The 27,204-nt window shown below is 44.8% G+C and overlaps 1 protein-coding gene across 5 annotated transcripts in view; it reads left to right on the plus strand.

The window, feature by feature from the left end:
* GRIA1 (glutamate ionotropic receptor AMPA type subunit 1) overlaps positions 1–27,204 on the plus strand; it is a 289,345-nt gene that overhangs the window by 186,104 nt on the left and 76,037 nt on the right. For all 5 annotated transcript variants that reach the window (XM_019750390.2, XM_019750391.2, XM_074313815.1 and 2 more), the window contains 3 exons: positions 7,064–7,174; positions 7,894–8,100; positions 13,771–14,141. In XM_019750390.2, the coding sequence (XP_019605949.1) occupies positions 7,064–7,174; positions 7,894–8,100; positions 13,771–14,141 (689 nt within the window). The remainder of the gene's footprint in view (positions 1–7,063; positions 7,175–7,893; positions 8,101–13,770; positions 14,142–27,204) is intronic.

Raw genomic sequence — 27,204 nt, forward strand, 5'->3', positions numbered from 1 at the left:
ACCTTAAAATCCACAAGCAAATGGTTGTGCTTTATTTTTCAGACCCCGAGGCTATTTTTCAACTTACTTTCCAATGACTAAATCCGTTCTTAGAATGTGGGCTTAAGCATCCTTTGTTTATAGGAAATCTGACTTTCAGAAAATCAATTTTTCCACATCTGTGGCTTCAGGCCTTTTCCTCAATCAGCCTCGTAGCAAAGTAATTCCTCAGATTCACGGGTGACCTAGTTGTGCTGGCTTCAGTGAACATTATGCAGCCTTACTTGATGGAAGTAATAAAGAGTGGCTGCTGCTTCTTGATGCAGGAACACTTTCCTGATCATCAGGCCTTATCCTGCACGTGAATGTGCCAACACACCCTCTAGGTATCTGGGCATCCCACTGACATGTGTGTGCTCTAAGCATCCATCCAGCGTCCATTTAGGAGCTTCAAGTGCCAGAATTGCACTGCCTCTGGAAATTCAGAGATTCCATTTCCCTGTGGGGTACTGATGTACAAGGGTCTCTATCCAAATAAAATGTCTTGTCAAATTCAGGTGGGACCACAAATTCTGATAAATGGCTGCCAAGGGAGAAGAGTAGGAAAATTCTCCAAGGTCTTTCATAGAGAGACCAGTACTGTTGATTTAACCATCCTTGCCCGTCACGGTTGGTCCTGTAGTTGTTTTTGGGCCAGACTGAAGGCCTCTACTTCTCACGGCAAGTCGGTTTCAGTCCCCCTGTCCTGGCCCAAGTTTGTGATCCCTAGTTCTGACCCTGTGTAGAGCTGGAAAGGAAAAAAGACTAAAGTGACACCAAGTCCTGCTGGTGGCAAAAGTAATTTCAAGTCCCAAAGAAGTCACAGCCTTCCATTCCATACGTCCTTTGGAGGTTGTTCTTTAAATCCTTGCTACCCAACTTTGGACATGCCACATCCTGTTAGAGCTCTAAGAGGCAGAGTCAATCCACGCACTTCTCTGTTTCCACTACTAACCCCAGAGCCCAAGCCACCGCCACAGCTGCCGGATTCATTCAGGAGCCTCCTTACCAGCCACTAGTCCTGCTGTCCATGAGCTTACCCCTCTGTCCACGAGCTTACCCCCTCTCCCACCACAATAGCTGGGACCATAATTTTCAAATATACACTAGGTTATGTTACTGTTCCTCTGCTTCAAACTTTTCACCAGTTTCCTGTTGCAGGTAAAATGTAACACAACACCAGACCATGGCCTTCAGAACCCTAGCTGCCTCTTCCCTGTGACATCAGCTCTTGCTCTAGCTCGTTGCTCCACAGTCACCCTGGCATCGTTCTGTTCCTTCACCTGGCTTCCCTATTACTACAGTTCCATAGGCTGTGTTTCTCCTTTTCCTTCCGGTCTCAGCTCACGTGAAGTCACTTTGGAGAGGCCGTCCCTGACCAAGCTCCCTGAAGTAGCCCCCACCTACCCAGCACAGTCCCATTTTTCCATTTTATTTTCTTCATAGTACTTATTTCTTCTGCTATATTCTCATAAGTTCAGTGCCCTACAAGGGGTTGGCAAACTCAGCCTGCAGGCCGATTCAGCCGCTGCCTATTTTTATACAGCCCATGAGCTAATGGCTTTACATTTGTAAATGGTTGAAATCAATCCAAAGATGACTATTCCATGAGATATGAACATTATATGAAATTAAATTTTCATTGTCCAAAAATAAAGTTTTTTGGGGAACACAGCCACACACGTTTATTTATATACTGTTTATGGCTGCCTCTGTTCTACGACACCAGCAGAGATGAGTAGTTGCAACAGAAACTGAAAGGCCCACAAAGCCTGCAATATTTACTGTCTCGCTCTTTCTTTACAGATAAAGTTTGCCGACCCCTGGTCTAGATACGCAAATGTATTCTCTTTCCTTCTTCTCCACTCATTACTGCTGAAATGTCTAAAAGCAGGACTAAAATGTCTGAAAGCACCTTTCTAAAAGCAGGGACCATAGGTGTGTTATTTATTATATCCCCAGTGCCTACAGTATATTGACATACAGTAAGCACATACAAATAGTGGTTGTTTATTAGGGTTGCGGTTTATTGAATGTTGCTGGGCAACCAGGAAGCATACAACTCTGACCCATATTTCCATAGATCTGCCTGCAAATAGGAAAACAAAATGCTGACAAAGTTAATGAAAGAACACTTCAAGCAGAACTCAGAAAAAGGCGCACATAAACTTGTTAAGTTCAAATTCTTTAAGTGTGTAGTTAAGATAACCCTAGATGCAGTAACAGATAAACTCTGAAATCTCAGCAGTTGAATGCAATAGAAGTTTAATTCTTGTTCACTTGGTCTCCAGTTTGGGGCTAAGGGCTCTGATTAAAAGACTCAAGACTTATGGAGGCTCCGCTGTCTGCTTAGATCTTTCTGGCTGTTACCATCCAGCTAATAGATGAAGAAGAAAGAAAGCAGAAATGATGCTGGAGATTTGGGGGAGTCAGGCTAGGAAAGATGTGTATCACTTCTAAAGTATTCCATTGACCAGACGCTAACCGCCTGGTCCACCTAGACGCCAGGCAATTTAATTGCTGGCTAGGCAGCCACTTCCACTAATACCCCTATGTCACGGAAGGTGAACAACAATCTTGATGGTCATCTAGTGGTCTTTGCCACAATACGCAACTGATATTTTAAAAACTGACTGCAATGGACTCACTTTTGGAGGTCGGGGACTGTGGCTTCAAAGGCAGCCTAGAGATACAAATGTGTAAATGTGATTTAATGACTGTGTAAGGTAGATCAATTGAATTTACTATTCCATGATAATCTCCTTTTTAGACTTCATCCACTTAAAAAAAATCTGGTCTATCATCTAGACTCATTTCTTATATTCAAAGAATCTTTAGAAGTAGTTGGAAAAACAGATCAAAAATTGTAACTGGCCCCAGGAGAAGACCTCTCACTACCAGAATTGTTTAAATCCTCTCCTAAATGGTGAGCCCCAATCTTTACCAAACTACTGGCTCTGATTTTCTTCCAGACAGAATCAAAGTTCCTGCATATCCTCAGTAGAGAATGAAAGTACCGCATAATAACCCAACCCATTTCTTTAAGAAAGGGAAATTTGCGCTCTCATCTCTGAAGTGCAATGTCTCTTCAAAAATCTTTGTCAGCTTTCTTTTTATTTATCAAACTGTGGGCCCAGATTTCTCAGCCTGCTAGCTTACATGAGGTGTAAGCTTGGTGTTGGCATTACTCTGCTCTTCTGACTGGCGATATTATTTTATTTCCCTACAAAAAGGGTTAGGAATCAAATAAGCTTGTTTACACATTTAGCTTTTGGAATCAAAGGAGCTATATATAAATCAAGCTAGACAGTAATTTTTATAGATCCTAATTTAACACCCGTGCTTTGATACTAGCTTTGAAGGACAGCTATCCTCAAAAATTAAAGTCTCTTTCTAAGCCATATAAAACTGGTCCACACAGATTTATCTTGTTCCCCCCACCCTCCATCTTTTGTCAAAATAACTTGAGAGTTTAGAGCAGTGTTTTGTGGTTTGGGGACCACTTGCCCTATGACATTCCGCATGTAGAGCGAGTTATATTGTCAAATGAGTTTGAGAAATGCTCCACAATATATGCTTCTTGTGGAGATTGATAATGGTCAATAGCAAATTGAAATTGAAGTATCTTGCCACATAGAAGCCTGTTAGCCTCCACTAGACATTAGCCTACTGAATATCAATTTTCAGTTTACTGACAGCATGAACCACACACAATGCTCATTGTTGCACATGCATTAACTCATTTAGTCTTCACAGCAGCCTTGTGAGACCAGGGCTATTGTTGCATCCATTCTACAGAGCAGGAACTGAGGCCCATGGAGGTCAAGTAACTGGCACAAGGTCATAGAGTTAGTAATTAGGAAAGTCTGCCTTTTAAACCAGGTCTGTCTGATGCCGGAGACCAGTCTCTTGACCATCAAGTCCCCACTTTGAAAAATAATACCTATTAATACAAGGCAGGTTTTACAGAAATTAGTTGCATGTCAGAGGTAACTTCCTCTATACTGATGGTTGTACAGTTTGAGTAGGAATAGCTCAACCTGTGACTGATTGTGAAGAGGGAAGAAGGAAGGAAGACAAAAGAGAAAGGGAAAGGGAAGGAAATGAAAGCACCTTAGCATTATCCATGGGGGAGGGGAGAATAACAATTATAGTTGCCAGACTTTCTCCCAAGCTTACAGAAATTATACTAAATAACCTTACCTTGCGATCCATGGCCTGGCTTCTACACCCCGCCATTCACCAATGTGCTATATAATGTAATAAGTTAGATCATTTGATCTCCCCAAACCTCAGTTTTCTTATCTATAAAACAGGAAAAATAATCCCAAACCTGCCTGTGCTACTTGCATAGTGTGCGGAGCAAAAGAGTTACATGTAAAAGTACTTTGGAATTGTTTTAAACTTGCATCATGATATAAATACTACAACAGGGCTTTGTTTTAAACATTTATTTTTCAGCCAGAGGCCTCCTTGTAAAAATGAACTCATAAGGGGAATCCCAGTGTGTGAAACAGATAAAAAGCAGAGCTGACTGTTGAAACAGGGGTGAGGAGCCCAGAGCTGCCTCATCTCTGACCTCTCGCCCAACCTCCCATGGAAAGTGGGGAAGGGGCTCCATAGAGACACCCCAGTGTTCCATGGAGTAAAGGGAGGTAGGTGAGATTGCACTGTGGTCCTGAGCATGTCCACTGGTCTCTGAGCCTCTGTTTCCCACTCTAGAAAGGAAGAGGTCGGAAGACATGCTTCTTCCAGCCTTCTCCAGTTCTGACATTCTGGAAATCTAAGTTTCTGGTTCTGGTGTCATTAGAAAGAACGGCCTCCTTTCACACGGACTCAAAGTGCCCCAAGCAGGAAACATCACACTCATGCTGACGCTGAAGATAAATCTTGACCCAGTGAGACAGGCTCCTCTTCTGGCCTCTGAACTGACTCAGGACCAACAGGGTCCACTGTCTCCAGGTTGGATGTACTCATTCTCTCAACAAATGCTTCCTGAGCACCTTCTCAGTGAAAGATGTGCTGCACATAAGGTCCTAGAATGAACAGGTCCCAGCTTCCTGCACGAGGAGCCTGCAGCATCACGGAGAGAGGGGTACAGACCCACAAACAGCTCGACCACAGGGACCAGTGGAAGCCCACAGGAGCCACTGAAGCTCGGTAGGGCCTGGCCCTGCCGTCAGTCTTCCTAGCCAGAGCCTAGCTCCCGAGTCTCCTGTGACCTTGGGAATCTTACTTCATTTCCCCACATCTCAATTTCTCCACATTTAAAATGGAATGATAATCACTTCATAGGTTTTTGTGAGGATGAAAGGAGTTAAAAACATAAAAGGCACTTAGAAGAGTGCCTGAAACACAAGCATTCGATAAATGTTAACTAATGTGATTTGCAGCCCTGGGCCAAGTCCTCTCTCAGCAAGAACAGCAGAGTGGTGAAAAGCTGCCTCTGGAGACGGGTTGCCCAGGCTCCAGGCCAAGCTCTGCCACTTTCCAGTTGCATCACCTTGGGCAACTTAACAAACGCCCCTAAGCCAGATGGAACGGCACCAAAACTATAAAACACATAGCCTCTGACATAGCAAGAGTATAATCAATATAGGCAATTTTTATTATTGTCAACGACCGTGATATTGCAGGGAGAATTGCTCATTTCCAATCGAGGGGACTGGGAACGATATCAGGGTGAAGGGGACCATTGGCATGTGAGCCTGGGCTGAGTTCTGGCTCTTGGGAGACCTGCTCATCCCTCTGCATCTGCTCCTTCCCTTTTGCGCTTTACATCTACAGACCACAAAACAAAATGCAACTGTCTAACGACGTATAGAGACAGAGACGGAGACAGCGATGGTGTGTGTGTGTGTGTGTGTGTGTGTGTGTGTGTGTGTTAGCCATGCCATTTTGCTTTTCCCAAACTTTCATGACTTTTTGTTGCCTTCAGGAGCGTCTACACTGTTTAGCCTGGCCTTCAAATCCCTCTGTTTTCTAGACCTAAGTGCCCACTGCCCTCTTAGACTAACCGTATGTCCCACCCAGGACACAGTGAACTCACATATCTGAGCAGACTCCTGCCTTCACATCTTGGCTCATATTCTCCCTGGTCTAAAAGGTTTGGGCCCAACCCATCCGTCCCTCTTGACCTTAAGCCTTGCCTCCTCCTGCTGCCTTTTTCCCGGCCTAGGTTCCCACACTTGGCTTCTGCCTCCCTGAGCTCCTCAGGGTCCAGGCTACTTGAGCCACTCACTTGTCACCTGTGGGGTCATGTGTATGTGGGCGTCATGTCTTCCCAAGAAAACTAGACGAATTCTCAGAGCAAAGACTAGCTTTTAGAGTTCTTTGTATCTCTCTCAACACGGCCTGCCATACAGTACCGCCAACGTTTTAGCTCAGAGCCTTGCACACAATAGGGATCCGATAAATATTTGCTCAAATACTGTGGAAAATGAATCGGTATAAAAAACTTAACTGATTTTTTAAATAATGTTAGCCAGTATTTTTAGGTACTACTATATGCTCAGTATTAAAATAGTTGGAAATATGAGAAATCAATAAATAAAGGATAAAATAACCATCACCCAGGAAGTTAAACCTAAATGGAAAAATATCATTAACCTAAAAAGCCAAAGAATGTAATTTTTAAGTCACATGATTCCAACTATAGTTAAGAATGAGCTCAGAAAGAGACGGGTTAATAAGCATGGGGGAAAGAAGGGTTTGGCCTTGTGGGCCACTGCAGGGAATTACATTTCCACAGCCCTGGCTTGCATTGTACAAAACCGTCTAGCTGTGTAAACAGTTAAACCCTCATGCAGGGAAATTTCCAGGCTTAGCCCATCATGGTGAGGATTTTCACAGGGATGGGGCTGGGAGGACCCAGAGAGCATCTTGCCTCTTGTTTTCATCCCCCAATACTTTAGAGCCGGCTGTGTCATGGTCTGATGCTGAGCTCCTTGCTTTCCTGTCTGGTGGTGTCAGCTGGGTGACCCAGAGTTGGCCAGTCCTGAGGAGCCTGCCTTACCTTATGTCACCACCTTCCTCTCATTCACAGATCGGTTACTGGAATGAAGACGATAAGTTTGTCCCTGCAGCCACTGATGCTCAAGCCGGGGGTGATAATTCAAGTGTCCAGAACAGAACGTACATCGTCACTACAATCCTAGTGAGTACTCAGTCCTTCCTCGAAGTTACCCAGGATGCAGCCTGGACCCACACAAAGGTTTTCCCCAGAAGTGAAAGCTGGTCATTCTTCTTGCCCCAACTGCACTATAGGTAGAAAGAAGGAGTGGGAAAAGGTATTTCCTAGAGGTCAGAGGTTCCACTCTGTTCCACTCTGGCTCTGCCATGATTTCACTTTGTGCCCTTGGAAAAGTCACTTACTCCCCTTGGAGAAATAGTTTCCCCATATATGAAACAGAAGGGTGAGACTAACATGTGGTGGTTCTCAGACTCCACCCTCCTGCAGTAGAAGCCATTTTCAAAGAAAGCTTCTTACAGTCCAGCACCTAAAGTGGGTGTAAGTGAAGCTGCTATTATTTTCAGTGATCGATCGTAAGAAACCTAGAGCTTATTTAGGGTGCTCTTCCCCAATACAAGGCCCTCAGAGGTACCTCCAAAATATACAAGCGGTCCTGGAACATAATTTGAAAAGTGGTGGACCACATCTCAATGGTGAAACATTCTTATTTTAATAGTTTGTTTCCATAACCCAAGAAGTTTTGTAATGGGGGAAGCAGACATGCAGGAAGTGGATCTAGGGGCTAGAGAGACATCCCCAAAGTTACCCGATATTGATGACGTCCTCCTCTGCCATGCCAAAGTCCTCGCTACCCATGAGTGATCGCATAACCCACATTCTCTGTCTCCCCATTTCTCCACTAGGAAGATCCTTATGTAATGCTCAAGAAGAATGCCAACCAGTTTGAGGGCAATGACCGCTATGAGGGCTACTGTGTGGAGCTGGCTGCGGAGATCGCCAAGCACGTGGGCTACTCCTACCGTCTTGAGATTGTCAGTGATGGAAAATACGGAGCCCGCGACCCTGACACAAAGGCTTGGAATGGCATGGTGGGAGAGCTGGTCTATGGAGTAAGTTCTCCACGGGGTGGGGAAGCTTAAGAGCAGAGGCAGAAGGTTTGACAGGAAAGCATTTGGTGGTAGGCTGGCCATGCCCACAGATGACTCCTGGACTTCATAATTTGGTACTGTTGCTGATGAAAAGTTGAGAGTCCAGAATCCAATGTCTTAAGACATTCTTTCTTCAGGTTCCTGGTCCCAACTCCCTCAACCAAACTTAGTTTAGTCTTGTGACCAGGATAAGTTGTCACTTCCCTGCTCAAAGTCATGTAGTCAAAGAAATGTCTTCCCTGGTGTCAGATGCACCCAGATCTAACCTAACTTTCCTGTCACTGGCCCGAATACTCCCTTCTCCTGCACCTTCTACTTCAGCCAAACACCCGAGTCACTAGGGTACGCTCTTCCGTCCTGCATCTCTAAAATTCTACCCCTTCTTTAAAACCTGTATCAAACACTAGTTTTTCCAAGGTGTCATTTGTTTTCTCCCCATAACAGGCACAAACTCCCCATCTTAACTGTTGTTGGCTTCCCCTGTAGAATTTCATTTCTGCTTCCATTAGAGCTTAATGGTTAGAGCTTACCCTGACTCTAATGGTTATCTGTATAATTGGGGTAGGTCTATTTCATCTTTTTATCACTCACGATACTTGAAATAATGCCATGAACAATGGCTATAAAATCTTCCATAAATTGAAGCAGTTTTGAGAAGCCACCAAATGCCTGAATTGTTTTAAGTATTCCAGGAATCGTTGAGAAGTAAAAGATTTGATTGCTGTCCTCAACAATGATAACATTTTATAGGGCAGAAAAGACAAGGTGAGAGAATAGTAAAATGTGGCATAGTAGCAAAGTTCAGGAGCTACTGTGGCTAACGTAGAGTTTACGCAGCTTTCAAGAAGGATACGGAACTTGACAAGTGGCCATATTCAAATAGAGAGAAGAGCAGCCTGGGAATTTCTCAAGTATAAACAATAGAATGGAGATGGAAATAACATAAGGTGTGAGAGTGAGAAAACAGTGGTGATTTTTGTAGAGAGTGTGGGTGAGGAGTAGTCAGGGATAAGTAAGAAACAACAAGGGGAACCATGTGGATTGATTCGGTGGGCATTGGGAGACCATGAAGGTATGTAAGTAGAAGAACAACAAATGGTAACATAAGAACAATCCAGCAGCCACTTGCAGGAAAGGGACCACCGCAGCTTCACTCGCAGAAATGGAAGAATGGGGGCTGGGTTTCTGAGCTGAAGCACGCAGGGAGCCCCAGGTTGACATTGAGCTCTCTCTGGTCAGGATGAAGCAACCATTTAGAAGCTTTAAATCCCACTGTCACATATCGAAGCAATAAGAGTCATGATGGCCATGAGAGCCATACAAATGGAGTTCAGAGAAGAAAGGGATGGAATGAGGACAATCTTCCCCAGGAAGGTGGCTTTTGAAATGACCAGGGGAGACAGTCAATGAATTGAGGGGTGGGATGTGCTTTTCCTCCTCCCTCTACTACCTCTTACTTTGAGAAGTGCCATTGATAAAAGACAGAGACCTAGATGGTTAATGCTGTATCTGGAGGTTTGTTTCCATGGGAACCTCCACCAAGCTTGTAAGGTCATCCCCATGGCAACTTCTGTGAACTTTTCACCTCCACCAGTATTCATCTTTACCCTCACCCCACGTAAGGCAGTTCCCTTAATAAAAGGCTGGTGATAGGGCCGACCAATGGCGTGATCACCCTGAGGGTAGCCAGCAGTCGGTGACGTGTCACTAGCTCATCAGTAACAAACCAGAGTGACCTCTCGGTGCCTCAGCTGCCAGCCCTCTCCTGGGTCCTCCCCTCTGCCTGGCTTGTCCCTCTGCCCAGTACAAACTGTGTTCTAAAGACTCCATGCTGGGCCCAGTTGGATGCCCTCCCTTGATTTTCATTTGGCTTTCCTTTTCTGTTCCTGAGGAAAAAACGAGAAATCTGGGGAAGTATCTCTCAGTCACAAACAACCAGTGAGGTCAGAAAAAGCTCATTTTGGAGGCTTCCAAATGTAGTCTTTTGGTGCCTTTTAAATAGCAAACCAATCAGGGTCTCTCTCATCTTCCGTTTGCTCCTTCTTGTCTTATCAACAATTGTGTAGCAGCATTTGTGCACACAGAGTGTGCCAGGTGCCACGCTAAACACTTTACTCACATTATTTCATTTCCTCCTCATAACAACCACAGAAAGTGGATATGATTCGTTCCCACATTTTATAGATAAAGACATGGAGGCCCAGGGAGGTTAGGTTATTTGGTAAAGGACATGCAGCTCATAAAAGGCAAGTCGGGACACGCATCCTGACTTTTGTACCCTCCTCTGAGACATGCTGGCTCTGTAGAAATCACACCATCCAAGTTCTGGACAGATAGGCCGATATTAACTGGTGGTGAGAACAGCAACGGTGTCTGCTTGCCCAGATGCCACAAGCTGCGAAGGAAGCTTCCACTTCTCTGTGCCTGATTCACAGGTGACTTTCTCGCCTGCCCTTTGTCTTAGTGAAGCAGAGAGAGAGTGAATTTTGCAGACAGACACCTGGACTTGAGTTGCCAGCTTACTGATTACATGACTCCTACAACCACCGAACTGTGAAGGTCACCCCTGAAAAACAGGGCAAGCGAATCCTCTGTCCCTGGGCCGTGGTGGGGAGTATCTACCTACACAGTGCCTGGCTCATCGTCTTCTCCATCCCTGACAGTTTTCTTCCCTTGTTGCATTTCCTACTGCATCAGAACTGTTCACACTTTCCCAGGACTGTTCCTACCAGACATCATAGAATCACAAACTTTGTTTGGAGATCTCCCAGGTCGGTGGTTCTCAAAGTGTGTGGTCCGGACCCGCAGTTTCAGTATCATCTGGGACCTTGTTAGAAATGCAAATTCTCAGGTTTCACGCCTGGACCCATGGCCACCTCTGTTTTCAAAAGCCATCCAGGTGATCCTGAGGTATGCTCAAATTTGAGAGCCACTGTCCTAAGATGTCAGTTTAAGTAAATAATTTTAAGCACCTGCGAAATGCTCATACTTCAAGGTACTCTCACATATTTGAATTCATTTGACCCTCACGAAACACTCCTGTCAAATAAATAAAACAAAAATTATGTTAGGCCTCTTTTGTTCTAGTGAGGAAATTGACATCCCAAAAGACTACGGTCTGCGAGGAGCAGAGCAGAGCAGCCAGGCCGACTTTCCCAGATCAGCTCTGCCCGTGATCGATCCTGCAGAGCTCCAGTAACTAACTACTCAGGTGCTGAAAACCAACTCCCCAGACCTCTCAGTCAAGGCACAACAAGCTAAAACACTGCTGCTTTGCACAAACCACCTTCCTCCTCTGGACTTGAGTTTCGTATCTGTATAAGTAGGTCACTGAATTTAGCATCTCCCACTATGTGTACATCCTACACAGATGGGTCCCTTTTGGTGTCCAGAGAGATCCATGGCCAAATAATTTCGGACATAGCTGTAACTGCTTCTCCCTCCTGGAAAAGCTCAGTGCATAGTGGTCTTTTAAAGGTTCCGGGAAGTCCTGTCCAAAAAATAACCTGCTTAAATTTGTATTTCCCAAAGCTTTTTTTTCGTGTTACAGTTATTAACATCCCAGAAATAGTGCTCCATGAAACAAACATGGGAACTTCTGAGTGAACTAAGCACTTCTGAGTGAGTTAAGGTGGTTTGGGTCAGTGATTTTTCCCGTCCGCAGTTCATGGTATTAGCGCACACGAGGAGGCCTCAAACACACTGAGTTCCTGTGACCACTTTAAAAGCGGGTCTTCATTCACCTCCCTTTGGGGTGACTTGTGCTCTGTCCCTCTTGGTCATTCCCATTGCTTTTCTCCGCCTTTCCTTTTCTATCTGTTAGTTCAGAGAAAGAGAGTAGATATCTTGTACTAGCTTGTACGTGTTTGTAGAAATTATCAAGAATTATGCAGTGGGTGTTAGGAGAAGAAAATTACTACGAAATTCACACCTGACTCCAAGTTGCTTTACAGAAAGTCTCTTTCTGTAAGTGAGAACGTAAGTCATTCTGAAGCCAGACACTTTATTCCATTTAAGGCACTTTTTCAATAATCCCAGCCAATGAGAGTAACCAGAGGAAATCTCTCAGCCACACCAGTGGGGCTAAGCGGGGCCCTCGTCGCACAGCATCTGTCACCAGCCTCACATCTGGATGGTTGCACTGCATCATAAGAGAAAGCAACGTGTCTCGAACAGATTTGCATAGACATGTCTCTCTTTCAAAAGTGAATGGTGTGGAATCTGTCCATTGAACCCGCTTGGGTTTCCAGGATCTGAGGCGAACAGAGGATCTTGATCTGAGGCGAACAGAGCAGTGGATTTTCAGTGCGTAGATACCAGTGCTTCTGCCATTAGGGAGAGGTAGGGAAGAGAAAAGAGCAAGGCTGGTGGTTCCACGTGCTGGATGCTTCAGGATGCACATTTCTTGCAACCTTCTTACGTTTATTTACATATTGGATTTAAATTTTTAAAAGTGAATTACCTGTGTATTTCTTAACAGTCTTCTTGAAAAGAAAAGTAGTAGTGATGCTACTTTTCCTTCTCTCTGCCCAGCCTTTGCTCACATAATTCCCTCCTCACCAGTGTGTTCTGTGCCTGAGCAACCTGTCAAAATCCTAGTCCTCCTTCAGTGCCAAATGCACATGTCACCTCTTTGATGATGCAGCCCCCGATCTCCCCATCCAGAATTAATCCCTCCCTGGTCTCCTGTTGCGTTCTGTATTTCTTGGATAGCACATACCCAGCCTACTCTGTAGATTGAAAAACTGTGTGTGCATGTATGTGTGTATGCTTGTATGCCGTGTGTATGCTTGTGTGCATACCAATCTCTCCTACTAGTTTTTAATTCCCTGAGTATAGGGACCATAGCTTACCTACAGCTTTCAACCTAGGGCTTGCCCATAATAAGTATCCAATAAGTGTTTATTGAGTTCAATTTGCCTTCACCACCTTGTTAGTCAGAACTACCTTGCTGCAGGTAAAGGAAACCCAACTCAAACTGGCTTAGGCCAACAGGAAGACTGGTTCATGTTTCTAGAGACAAACAGAAGGATACAAGTATATTGGCACATGATCCTAGGGAGTCCAGGGTAAGGCCTAAACTTAGGGTGGCCCAAATTATTTCATCATGTATCAGTTTCTGCTTCTCTCATTCTGACTCTCAGAGCTAATGCTCACTATACCAACTCGGGTCCTGGGCCATTCTTGAATCATTCTGGCCAGGGGAGTGGAGTCTATGGATGGCCAAACCTGAGTTATGTGTTTAACCATATAACCAGGGCGATCAGCCTCATTTGAACTGGGAAGACTGAGAGTAGGGCAGGAGTGGTCCTTCTAGTGGAGGAAGGAGGTATGACTGCTGGGCAGGCAAAACAGCAGCTATCATAACAGCTCCCTTGTGGTAAGGTGATAAGATGCCCCTGACAATTATAACTGTCCATCAATGGTATAACCTCTCCTGCAGGATGCTGAGCGGACCATCCATTTGTCAGAAATGTTTTATAGAGAATAGGAGGGTTTGGACTTCTAAGGTTCTTCCTAACTCTCATATCCGTTAAGACACAGAAGAATATTCACAGTGAAGACAGAAACAAGAGAACAGAGGAGCTGCTGAGCTCAACTGCATTTTTTTCTTCTATTTTGTTTTTCCAGAGAGCAGATGTGGCCGTGGCCCCTTTAACTATCACCTTGGTCCGGGAAGAGGTGATAGACTTCTCCAAGCCATTTATGAGTTTGGGGATCTCCATCATGATTAAAAAGCCACAGAAGTCCAAGCCAGGGGTCTTCTCTTTCCTCGACCCCTTGGCTTATGAGATTTGGATGTGCATCGTGTTTGCCTACATCGGAGTGAGTGTCGTGCTTTTCCTGGTCAGCCGCTTCAGCCCCTACGAATGGCACAGTGAAGAGTTTGAGGAGGGGCGGGACCAGACAACCAGTGACCAGTCCAATGAGTTTGGGATATTCAACAGTCTGTGGTTCTCTCTGGGAGCCTTCATGCAGCAAGGATGTGACATTTCTCCCAGGTCAGTCAGCTCTTCCCAATCCCTTTGCTCAATGCTGTATTTTTCTTGGGAAAAAACAAATACTGGGAAGTTAAGAGCTAGGAATTGTTTGCAGACTTCATTGTACTCAGTGTTTCAACTGTGCTTTATAGTCAACCGTCCATTGATTGCAGGCTGTGAATTATCGGGACACTTCCTGTGTCTGGGCCAGCTCTGTCTGCTATCTGTCAAGATTAATGGGCATAATCACAATTCTGATGTTCTGTAGCTGAAAGGAACAGAGAAAGGGTGGGGCTACAATATGGTGTAACTAACATTTATTGAGCACCTGCCATATGCCAAGAAGGTTTTGAGTTCTCTACATGCATTTATCTCATTGAATCCTTACAGAAGCACAAGGTGGGACTGTCCTTATATATCTTCTTAGGAATGAGGGACCCCAGAAATGTTGACTGTCTTGCCAAGGTTGCACAGCTAGCAGCTAGGTGAGGTGAAGGAGCACTGAATTCTGAGTGGGTTCTAGCATTGGCTCTGGTATGCTCTGTGCTGGCCCTGAGCAAGTTACCTGACCCAAGTAGAGCTTGGTTTCTTCATTTTTAAGAGAAAAAGGTTCTCTTTTTCTTGGTTCTGAGGAAGACCGTGGAAATAATCTAGTTCCAATGCTGATATAAATTGGTTTCTTGTGGTTTGAAATTGAGGTTCTTAGAGGTGCCTCAACTATTGCACTGAGAGTACTGGGGTGACCAAATCAGTGAGGTTTCAGCCCGACTTGTGAAAACAGAATAGCTCCATTTTTGTCTGTTTTATATATTGGACTTGTGAATAGTATTTTGTTTGAAAAAGGATTCTGAAGCTAAGAAAGAAAGGAGGAAGGGTGGACAGTGGGGGAGAAAAATTTGAAAACTACCATTCTAGACCACTTCCCACACTTACTGACCTCCTGTCTCTGTAATGTTCTTTCAAGTCCTCATGGACGTGTGCTAGAGGCATCTTTACCACAGATAAAATTGTTTTGCATTTGAGTATCGATGAGGACCAATATTCCTAAGTGACAATGGAATAAAATCTTTCTGAGGAGATTCCTGCAGGACTCATTTTGCCTGCTGTATAATTTAGATAGTTCCATCATTCACCATGATAATCTTGTTTTTCTTTAAATAAGAAGACAGTCGGAGGGTGGGGGGATGCGTGGGAGAGGAGGTGTGAGACTGGATACTTGGCCAATACTGGTAAACACATGGTGAAGAGTAGATAGAACCAGGCAGGGGAAGGGCTTGCTTAAAAATAAATCAGTCCAGTGGATAAACAGTGAGAAGAAATGATTCTTATCTACTCAGGATAATGTAGGGCCATCCAAACAGGCATGTGTCTTATAAGACCCACGGCTTATTTTTTCTGTTAGTTTCTTCCTCAGTGGGCATCTTACCTCCTAACGGCACCCTTGTGGTCTGACGAGGTGGCCAACAGCTGAGTCTTCTGCCAGGCATGTTTCTGTTTGTGCTGCACAGAGTTTGGCAATGGTTGTCCAAAACTGAGTGGCAGCTGCCCTCTTCAGCCAACCCATGCATTTCCCACTTCACCACAGCCTTCAACTTTTTGCTTTCATTCCTTTGTTACTCAGCTGGCTCCAGAGAGGGTATTTGAGTCTGTGGCCTCTGGCTACAAGAGGGTTTTCAAACTGTGCTTCCAGGACTTCTGAGGGATCCACTAGGGTATCTTAGGAACTGACACTGAGGTGAAGATGAAACTGAATAAAACAACTCTACTCCATGCCTGTGTTTTTCACTGGTAAAATGGAAGTAAGAGTTCCTACCTCAGGTATAGTTGTGAGGTTAAAAAGAGGCCGATACATATAGACCCGCCATAACACGGTATCCAGAGAGAACATAGGAAGCATTATAAAACAGATGCTATTTTTTAATTATTTTATCCATTTTATATATTGGGCTTCTAGTAAACTTCACTAGAAGAATGTGTTCTCACACTGATTTGAAAGCCAATGGACTTCTCCCTTTTGGGGAAGACCAGGGACAGAGCAGACACAGCCAGTGGTTCCCTCCAGACCAGCAATACCTGGATTCCTGAGGCTTCTCCTCACAGGAAATGGGAGGATGAATTTGTCATTTGGGATTACACAGGAGTAAACCCACCAGAAGAAGGAATTTCAGCCATTGAGATAGACTCTTCCTTATAGAACCTACCCTAGCCAATCCCAGAGCTTAGGGCCTATAGAAACCCCCTAAGAGTCAGAGTATACATCACAATGTGTGTATTTTTTTTTTTTTTTAAATATATGCTAAAGAGAAAAGGCATACACTTCATCCTGCTAGGGCCAGACAAAAAGACAATGATACTTGGATAGTAATCGGAGCCAGAGACCAAGCAAACAACTGCAGACACCAGCGGAAGCTTTTGTTGTTGTTTACACCTTTCCTGATGAAGTCAAGTTTACATGCGTAACTCTACGTTGGACACTCTGGGTGCTGGGGAGGAAGGTATTTTAAGGAGCTTGTATACTTCCAAGACCCTTTCAGATGAGCTTCAGTTCATTGTTCTTGCTATTTAGTAGGTTGGAGCAAAAGTAACTGGGGTTTTTGCAATTAATTATTTTTAACCTTTTAAACTGCAAGTACTTTTGCACCAACCAAGTGCTTAAAGAATATACCATAAATCCTCACTAATTTAGAATTTGGGGAACTAAGTTTCAGCTGAAGTATATCTGCATCCATACACAAGTAGCTCTATTTCTCTTTAACCTCTTCAAAATCCGTGTTGATGTCTATTAACCAAAGCCAACAAAATGTGGCCCAAAGTGGTTGTCTGCAAGTAACAAAATAACCTAACATGACCACAGGAATATGAACAGCTGTATTTCTCACATTACAAGAAAAGTGGAGACAGACAGCCGTGGTTCTGTGAAATCAGGATCAGATGTTCTGTGATTCTTGTCTTCATGTTTACAATATGGCAGCTCCCAGATATTACGTCCATAGTCAAGCAGCAAGAAGGGGAAGGTTTGTTGCCAGCCACTTCTATCTCTGGGTCAGGAAACAGCTTACCCCAAGCAGATGTCTGCTCCTGTCTCATTAGTCAGAGCAGTGGCCCATGAGCACGTCTAGTGGTAAGGGAGGTCAGGAAGGCAAGGATTGAGATGTTCTAGCCCCCTAGAGTAGAAGGGGTGGAATTGGACATTGGGGAGTCAATCAGTAGCATTGTCTTAACTGTCTAAAGTGAATGTTTTCTGCACCAGCACCATGAATAGATAAAATAATATGTAATCAGCACATTCAATGAGGTATACCAGTAAATGCTCCTGAAATGTTTTAAAGACTCCTCCCTTTAAAATGTTTATATAAAATATTGATTCTGTGTAACCTATTTTAACATTCAAAGTTAAAATTCATTTAGCTATGACCACAGATAAAAATGCCATCCGTGAATTGACTTGTAAGCCTACTTCCTGTGCCCAAAGATCTATTTTTAATACATATTTTAGACTCCTTTTTTTTTCCATAGAGAACATTTTGAGAAGGGATGTATTAAAAGGGAAACAAAAATCATCACAGTCAAAATTTGTCTTTAGTTCCCTCACCTTTCCTTTCTGTGCCTTTTCCCTTTCTTGTGCCCAATGTCATTTATTTAGTCAACAGATGTTACTAAAGGTCTACGACATTCAGGGAACAGTACTAGGTGCTGAGGATATGAAGATATATTGATGATGGAGCATGGGGGGGGGTGAGAGTTTTTACTTCAAGGAGCTGGCAGTATAGCAGTATAAAGCAGACATTAAGCAATCAATTGTGAATGTATAAATTGTGATGTGCTATGAATAAAATGAACCTACTGTAGCAATAGGTAATAAGGGAAGTAGAATTAAAGGGGGCGTACTTAGCACATTCTGAGAAGGTGTCTCTGAGGAGCTGATAGGTAAAACAGAGCTACGCTTGTTAGAACTGAGAGATATAACAGCTATGTGCAAAAGCCCTCACGTAGAAAAGAGCTTAGTGATTTCAAAGATGGGAGGAGTGACCAGTGCGTCTGACGTGCAGTGAATGAGGAGAATAGGGGTCTGAGATAACATTTAAGAAGTAGGCAGAGGCCAGACCTCGTAGGGCCCCATGGCCATGGCATATATAGATTTGGAGTTTTACTCTAAATACAATGGAAAGACATTGGAGAGTTTTAAGCAAGGGAAGAATTGATTTACATGCTAAAATGCTACCCTGGGGAGCTGTGAGGAAATGAATTAAAGTAGAGAAGAGTCAAGAGTGGAAGCAGAGGGCCCAAGCAAGATGCTCTCATGGCCGTCCGGGGGAAATTACAGTGATGGAAATTATGATGATTGTGGAGATGGATTGGTGGTCTACTCTGAAACTAGACTTAACAGCACTTGCTGATGGATTGGCTATGTGAGACTGAGGAGAGGGAAGAGCCAATGGTGACTCCAAGAGGTACGGAGCATGTGGAAAACATGGAACTACAGTTCCAGAGACCTTGGGCTCTGGGTGGGATCATTAAGATGATCTAGATCATCTACCTCATTTGATAGATGATGAAACACACCCAAGAAGGGAAAGGATTCTCTCTAAGGTGACTGAGGCAATAGCTTATCCCTGTTGAGACCCCATCCAGTTCTGCCTACCATGCAGCCTCAACCCAAGGCTCCAGGGCCTGCGAGGGAACTGTCAGCGAGCCTCTTCAGCTCTCTATTCCCACAGCCCCCACTGCCCCATTGGCTTTTCCATGGAGTCACTACTTTTCTGTGTTCAGGTCACCTTAGTGAGGAGAATGATAGGGATTTGGGAAGTCTTAGAGGAACAAAGGAAAATGGGAAATTATGACTTCAGCATTTAGAAACTCTTTTATTCCTGATTTTATAACGTAGCAGAAGGCATGATAATTATGTCCACCTAGTGAAGATAATTACTCTCAGGGAGCAGTCTCGAGCGGAGGAGTGATGGCACTTTGGACACCTCCAGGAACCCTATCCCACAATCCCCCAGCTAATGAACTTGTCAGGGGCCCTGTTACTGATTCACCATAGGAACAGGGTGGCCAATGAGCAGAGCCCAAACCCATAACCAATGACAGCGTGACCTTTGCATTCACATATAAATTCCATAGCAACTTATATGCCTCCCCATTGAGAGGTGAGGAGAAACCTGTCCCTCCATCCTCCCCTGCCAGAGATAGCTGAGCAAACCCCTTCCTCTTGCTCATGCTGATGTCACTTGAGGAGTGCAGAAGAAAGAAGGGATGCTGGGATTACATATCCATGGAAACAGCCTGAAATTATAAAATATTTCACCTTCAGAAAATGCAAGCCTCATTTAGGACATAGATTCCTTGCTGCAAGGAAGAGTGTCACAAGGCTTTATGGGCAGTGATGAGGCAAGTAATCTGTAATAGGTGCTATGAGTCTTGGGACTAGGTATGGGGGTTTCTGCGGGGATCCCCGGCATCAGAATCACCTGGGATGTCTGTCAAAATTCACTCCCCGCCCCAGATCTGCACAATTGGAAATTCTGCAGTTGAAGAGAGGAATACACACAAGTCCTGCCCTTCCCCCAGGGCAGATGGGCATTAAAGTTTGAAAGACATTGAATTAGGCGGTTGCCTAAGGAAATCAGTTTAGAGGCGCAGGAAACAAGGTGCATGGGTCAGCCAGAAATAGTGCCAATCAACAGCCATGAACACTGAGCCCAAAGACTGCCTGCTCACTGCCCCGTGGTATGTTCTCTGCTAGGTGAGCAAGGCCCTGGGCACACAAGAGGTCACTGCGGCCACTGCAGGCAGAGGTCTTGTCAGTGACCCTGTCTCCTCGTACCAAGAGGAGCTCACAAAGGGATTCACCAGAGTTTATTGCCCCTGACTGCGTTTTCCTCACCATTAACAAGCAATGCCAACACAGAGGGGTTTGCCCCGGGGAGGGGATTCTGCCATGGTGGCAGGTGTGATCTATACGTGGACTGTGTGGGCGTGTCCCCCTCACTGGGGAACTCCAGCTCAGTGTCTCCTTCCTTTTCAATTTTAATCCTCTGCTACCTGATGGCAAGACCCAGAGCCAGGCTCTGATACTGAGCAGCTTCACAGACCACAGAGAAGCACAAGAGTCCAAGTTTCAGAAGCTCCAGAAGCCACATGGAAGTATTAAAATGAATGCAGGGACAGGAGGATAAAAGCTTCACTGGATACACAAATGAAAAGCATCATTTTCTGCATCTCAGCCAGCAGTTCTGGCCATCAGCAAGGGGGAAGTCAAATTGCTTGCTCTCTGTAGATTGCTCTGGAAGTCTGAGGTTTGAACAGTTCAAATGAAGGAGAGATTTCTTTTTTCTCCAAACTCACAATAGGAAAATTCTCAGGAAGTGTTTCACAGAGCTGAAAGGGATGTTTAGGACCATTTATTCCCTCATTAAGTGTTTATTTAGCACCTGTTATTGTGGTAGGCATGGTTCAAGGTGCTATGGGAGACATCAGTGAACCAAGCAGAAAAATCCCTGCCCTCCTAGAGCTTCGCTTCTAGTGAGGAGGCAGGCAATAAACAAAATAAAATGGAATTAACAGCCACCCACAGCCCAATTTGATAGGTGAAGATTCTGGCTTACGGGGGGGAAGGAGCTTAGCCAAGGTCACATGGTTAATTAGTACAAGTTCAGTAACACAAGAATGGAGGTCAGCTGGAGCCGTGGCGAGCTGGAGATTGTATGTGTCATCTAAAGAGGGCTGCTCTCACTCAGCCATTGCCATGGGAACTCTGTGCAGATGAAACAAAAGCATGCCTAGATTCAGCTTGTGGGGCACCCGTGGGAGACCCCCGGAAGGATCTTACGGAGTCTAAAACACCACTGTATCTTTAATGCACTTAGACACACTTGGAATATCGTAGTTACATATTTTTTAAAATGAGTCTCTTCTCCTCTTCCCCCTCTATTTTTGGTTCCAAGTATAATATCTTCTTGTCATGTTTTTCTTTTCTTTTACATCCCTTGGAAAACCCAGGCCATAGATGGGGGCTGCACTGGAAAAAAGGTGGTCCCCACATCTACATCCTGTAAGGCCTTCCCATGGCTGCATCCTCCTCAGTTCCACATTTTCCTGGAAAGAATCCCCTGTTCCTTTTTAAACCCTCTCTGGAAATACAGCATCTGAGATCAAGAGACCCAAGCGTTCATCTGGAAAGAAGTACTAACTTCCACGTAGGGGCAAATGAAAGCATAATTAATTGAATTGATGGGGAACGCATGTGCAGTCTCCTAGGAGGAGCCTGATGGTTTTCAACATGAGTTGGGTGTACGATCTACCTGTGGCCAAGGAATGCTTGTACCCTCGCTGCATTCAAGGGAGATAACAGGTGCATTAAGCCTAAGGTACACAGCAGAAAATAAATGGTGTCAAGTACACAGATGCAGAAATAACACACCTAGGTGATGACAGTCACTGTGATTATCTGGTGGCTGAAGGAGAGAAGATCTTAAAATAAGGAGGCACAGAATGGAGTTCTACCCAGGGGGGAAACAGGAGCAGCTATTGTCACAGGGACTGGCCCACAGCATCAGAGGAGGAGCTTAGGAAAAAGCCCCAGCTCGGTCTACTGATGGCCCACTGGGTGAACCACTTCCTCTCTCTGCCTCACTTTCCCCCCTTCAAAACGGGAGTAAGACAGTCCCCAGCATGCCCCACCCCCATCTAAGGCTTGTCTCCCTTTGATTGCCAGGTTTGGCCAAGGCTCTAGCCAAACCCAGTTGAGCTTAATTCTGCTTCCTCAGCCCCACGCTGTTTGTATGCCCTGCCATTCCCTCTATTGGGAGTGACCGCTCCCGTCTTTCCTGCTCGACTCCTTCCCCTTCTGCAAATGCTGCCTTCCCAACTCCCGTTACACCTTGGAAGCTATGTTTTATGGTAACAGTTTACAGTTTGAACTCTGGAATAGGGCTGCCATGATTGAATCCTAGCTCTACCACTTACGAGCTGTGTAAGCTCGGGAAAACAGCTTCTCTGCACCTCAGTTTCTTCTTCTGGAAAATGCAGATAATAATAAGAAGGCCCATTTCAAAAGGACATTTTGAGTATGGAATGGCACATGCATGGAAAACTTGACCTTCGCACGGGGCTGACACACAAACAGTAAATGCTGTTGATGTTGTTGTTGCTGTTGCCATTGTCGTCTGAACGGCTGACGGAATCTTATGTCTTTAATTTAACCCTGTGCTGTAGGTCCCATGTCTATTTCTTATTGAGCACAGACTGGCATACTTACCTCTGCAACACATTAAACATCTGACACGGTGTCCTGTGTATCATAAACACTCAGTGTGTGTCTGTGGAATGTGCACTTCCTAAGACCATGCCTTATTTTTCATGTAGTGGAAATACAGCAATCTAATGGAGAGAATTTCTGGCTGTCACTCTAACTACATGTGTCACATGGAGCAACTCAGTTGTTGTCTTTGCATGGATTTGGAGGAGAAGCAGGGCACTGGAGAAAAGGAAGTTAAACAGACCCAGAAACCAGAGTTCCCTCTCATCCTACTGTTGCCAGTTACCCCATTATTCAGGAATGCTCTAATCTTCCCTTTGCTGGGAAAATAGTAGTGAGAATTGCTTTCATTTGTTGCACCTACTATGTGTCAGGCACTCTGGTAAGGGTTAGATCATGTTGCTTCTAATCATCATGACAATCTCTGCCCAGGTACATCGACACCATTTTACAGATGAAAAACAACTGAGACTCAGAGTGATTAACTCTCTTGTCCATGGTTACCAAGCAGAGCTGGGATTATAACCTGTGTCTATCTGATTCTAACACCCACGATTTATCCTTGACACAACACTGTTTTCTGAGACCAGAAATCTTCTGAAGATTTCTAAAGGCCCCCGTGGATTGTTAGAATTAAAAAAAAAAAAAAAAAGGCATCCCTAACTTTTTTTTTCCCCAATGGATCTTTTTGGCCTTGGGTTTTTCTTCCATTATTATTCCTACAGTATCTTTGTCTTTAAAAGCCATCTCCTGAGGAAGAGGTGAGCACCCAGGAGTGTATTTTGCCCCCACAAAGACTGAGTGCAGCGTGGTCAGCTGGGTTGAGGGAGATGGTGAAACAGACAAAAGCACAGAGGCAACTGGTGTCCCTTTGGAGAGGCCAACCTCTGGTTTCAGCTGGCAGGTCACTGTGGGTGCAGGGCGGGTTCCAAAGTCAGAGCCAAAAGTTGGAGAGGGCATGTTTTTAACGGTGGCAATTTAGGCATGAATGGTTGCAAGGGAGAGAGGCCGAAAGGATCACAAATGGCCTTAAAATTGTGGAGGTGAGAAAAGAGCTGGAATCTACATGTTGATCCTCCAGAAAGGGCTGTGCAAATGCAACAAGATGTACATATAAGATATTCATTTCACCGTTGTTTTAAAAAGCTGGAAGTAGCCCACTGTCCTTCAGTAGCAGTTTGAGGAAAGTGATAATCAGGGCCCAATGGCACACAACGCAGCTGCTAAGGTGGGTGAACAAAGCTGCCTGTGCTGCTCTGTAAAGACCTGCAGCCTTGCACAGCAGGGAAACAGTGGGTTCTGGTCCCAAAGTACAGGCTCTTTTCACTGCACCATGCTGCCTTTCTGGCACACAGGAAACTAGGGGAATGTGTAACCGGGGGCTGAATTCTGTGGTGTGCAGAGTCGCTGCCAGCGCTTTTCTGAGAAAGGGAAAATGAATGTGGGTTGCAGTGAAAAGAAACTTCTGGGAGGCACTGGACTGTGCCTTGAAAGATGAGATACGATTGTCTACAAAAGCAAAGGCAAATGAAGACGGAAATCTCTGGTGGGGTACACCATGAGCAAAGGCTCTGAAGCAGTTGCGTGTTGAGCTGTGGGACCTGTCAATCAAAGTCATCCCTAGGTCCTCATTAGCCAGTTCAGAGCTCACAAAGTTGAATGACGAACACAATACCATGAATTTGGGGGCCCTGTAACCTGATGTAAGGCCACTCAAGTGTCACCCAAACACACAGAATCTACAATAGTTTGTGTTGGTCCACTTCTTCAATTGCCACAAGAAAGCAACTTCCAACTCCCTGTGGTACCTTTATTGATAGGTGTTAAGGCTTGGTCAACCATGGACGGAACCATGCCAGCCAGAGTCTAATTTCTGGAATTCAGAAGGTCCTGGCTGGATACTCAAGGAGTCCCAGCCACTGCAGCTGCCAGGTTATTTATCTCCTGAGCAGCGGGCAGAAGGCGCTGTCAGGCAGAAAGATGCCTTCCCCTGTGGCATTCCGGCTGGGCCCTCACCGGGTATGCACCTTCTCTTTCATGTCCTATTCTATTTGTAGGTACCCTCTCTGGGAAAGGGGAAAGCGAATGGAGAAGCAGTTTGTTTGTTTTGTTTCTGGTTACTGTGATTATGCGTTTCTACAGATAAAAGAGAGTATTTTCCAGCCATGAGTTTTAACTGAGCACCAGGTAGGATGTAAACCTTGCACTGAGCACAACACTAAGCATTACGGCTAGTGCGAAAAGCAAGAAGCATGAGTTCAGACCCGCGACTTTGTAAGTCCGCAGAAGAACAAACATAGATAAGAGAAAAGGGAGATGAGAAAGCAGGATGTGTATTTGACTAATTCCCAAGGGCAGGATTTACCATCAATAGGTAGACAAGAGAGAAAGACCAGTGAGGACCAAACTGATCTGGGCTGGCTTAGCAGAGAAGGAGACTTGGGCTGGAACCAAGGAACAAAGCTAGAAGAAGGAACTCCAGGCAAGTCGGTCAGGGCGGCGGGGAGGCAGCGTGGGGTGGGGGAGGGAGAAGAAGCCCAAGCAAAGAAGGGGAGATGACAGTGTTTTGAGACCAAGTACCTCCGTATTCAGACAGACCTGCGTGTGGCTCTCAGCCTGCCAGTCACTAGCTTTAACACTGGAGCTGGTAACTTAACTGCCAAGCCTGTTTCCTCAACTGTTAAAAGGGGGCCATTCATATCAATCTCACAGGATTCTTACAAGAATACTTGAGCAAACAAAAGCTAAAGCACGTTACCTACTGCCTCACATATGCCAGGGGTTCAAACACTTAATTTTCTTTCCCTTCGTTTGTGTTAAATACTTTCCTTCCTTTCCACTCTATCCCTGGCCTCTGACCAATCATTTAGTCTCTGCTACCAGCTTTCTGAGACTCATTGACATGCGTCTCCTTTTCTGGCTGTGCTCCTGGCCCAACACCAGCCGGAGGGAGGTCCGGAGGCTGTTCCCAGGGGAAGGGGGAAGGCTGCCAGGCGCAGCGTTATGACTGGAGGATACTGGCAGAATTACTCCTTCCATCCGTTATTCCTCAGCTCCAGCCTGCACAGATCCTAGGTCTGAGCTCCTGCCAGCTTCCCTGGCATCACTGCCCCTTCCGTGCCAAGCTGCACTGTCCAACCAGGTACAACCTGGGTACCTGGTTGTATTTCTTGGTGGTAAGCACTATGGTGGTTTTGTCTGCATCCCAGAGTGACAGGCGCTGATTTTGCAGGACTTGTAAATATGTAGGGATTTTCAACATAGTAGTTAAGAGCATAAGCTCTAGAGTCAGAGCTGAGTTTAATTCTTCCTCTTCCACCAATTTGCTGTGCGACCCTTGGCAACTAGCTTTCCAACCCAGTGCATCCGTTCTTATGGCTGCATAACAAGCCACCCCAAACTTGTGGTATAAAACAGCAGCCATTTTATTATGCTCATAGGTCAAGAACTTTGAAAAGAGGCACAGTAGGGTAACTTGTCCCTGTTTAAAGATGTCTGGGACCTCAAATGGAAAAACTAAACCGCTATGAATGCCTTGACAGCTGAGAGATGGAATGGTCTGAGGCTCCCTCGCTCACGTGGCTGGCAGTGGAGGCTGCTGGACTGAACACTCCACGTGCCTCTCCCTGCTCTGCTTGGGCTTCCTCACAATGGTGGCTGGGTTCCAAGAACAAGTGTCCAAAGAAAAGCTGGCAGAAGGTGTATCATGTTTCATGGCCTACCCACAGAATCACATAGTGTGACTTCTGCCATAGTTACAAGCCCAGCCCTGTCAAAAGGGAAACAACATAGATTCCACCATTCAGTAGGACAGGGGTCAAATCATACTGGAAGAAGAACATGTGGAATGGGAGAGGTCATTGTGGTAATATTGGAAAATACAATCTGCCACACTGTATATATAAAATGAAGAAATTACTTTTTGGAATCATAGTAAATAGTAAATGGGATAAGATATTTAAATTACTTAGCATGGTGCCTGATATGTAATAAGTGCTCAATAAAACGTATGTAATCTCTCTCTGTCTCTCTCTCTCTCTCTCTCATTTCCATGTAGACATATACATGAATATGACATTTATAGTCAAAGCTTGTTAATATTCCATGTAGTCAGTGCTTCTTAATATTGCGTGTCCATAATTGATGCTAATAATTATTTAAGTTAATGAGTCTATAGATTATATCCTTAATGCATCTACAGAATAGAATCTTAAAAGTCAGGTAGTTTCTTGTCTAATTACCTCATTTTCTTCTTTGGGAAACCAAGGTTGAGAGAGTTCACACGGGGCGTTAAGTTAGCACTGAGCATTTTATAATCCAAACTTGAACAAAGCATTTTTGTTGCAAATAACTCAAGTGACCCTTAACAAACAATGAGCAATTTTTCAAAAGACTGAATATTTAGATTTCAACACCTTTTAGGATATGTAGGGCCTTGAACTTCATCACAATCCCTGTAGGCAAATGAAAACAAACAGGAAGAACCCAAGAGCTTGGTGTGTTCTCATTTTGCAGGTCTGAACACTGAAATGAGCAAGGTCGCTGCTTTGTTGAGACAGCATATATTGTTCTCACTCTCCAGAACCTAGCATCCCCATCTTTAGGCAGTATTTGCTCAGTGAATCAGCAAAGCAGGACAATCAGAGTTAGCAAAATGGAATTGCTGTGCCTTTGGATCCCTGCACCGAGAAGTAAAGCCCAGGGGAACCGAACAAAAGGGGCATGGTTTGTTTTTCCTCAGCAAGATGATGGAGGGAGCCTGGCTGGACAAGCACAGGAATCAAATGAGACAAGTGTGTCCGAGTGATCTTGGGCAAGTCACCC

This window comes from Rhinolophus sinicus, linkage group LG10 (assembly GCF_036562045.2).
Source record: "Rhinolophus sinicus isolate RSC01 linkage group LG10, ASM3656204v1, whole genome shotgun sequence".
NCBI classification, from domain to species: domain Eukaryota; kingdom Metazoa; phylum Chordata; class Mammalia; order Chiroptera; family Rhinolophidae; genus Rhinolophus; species Rhinolophus sinicus.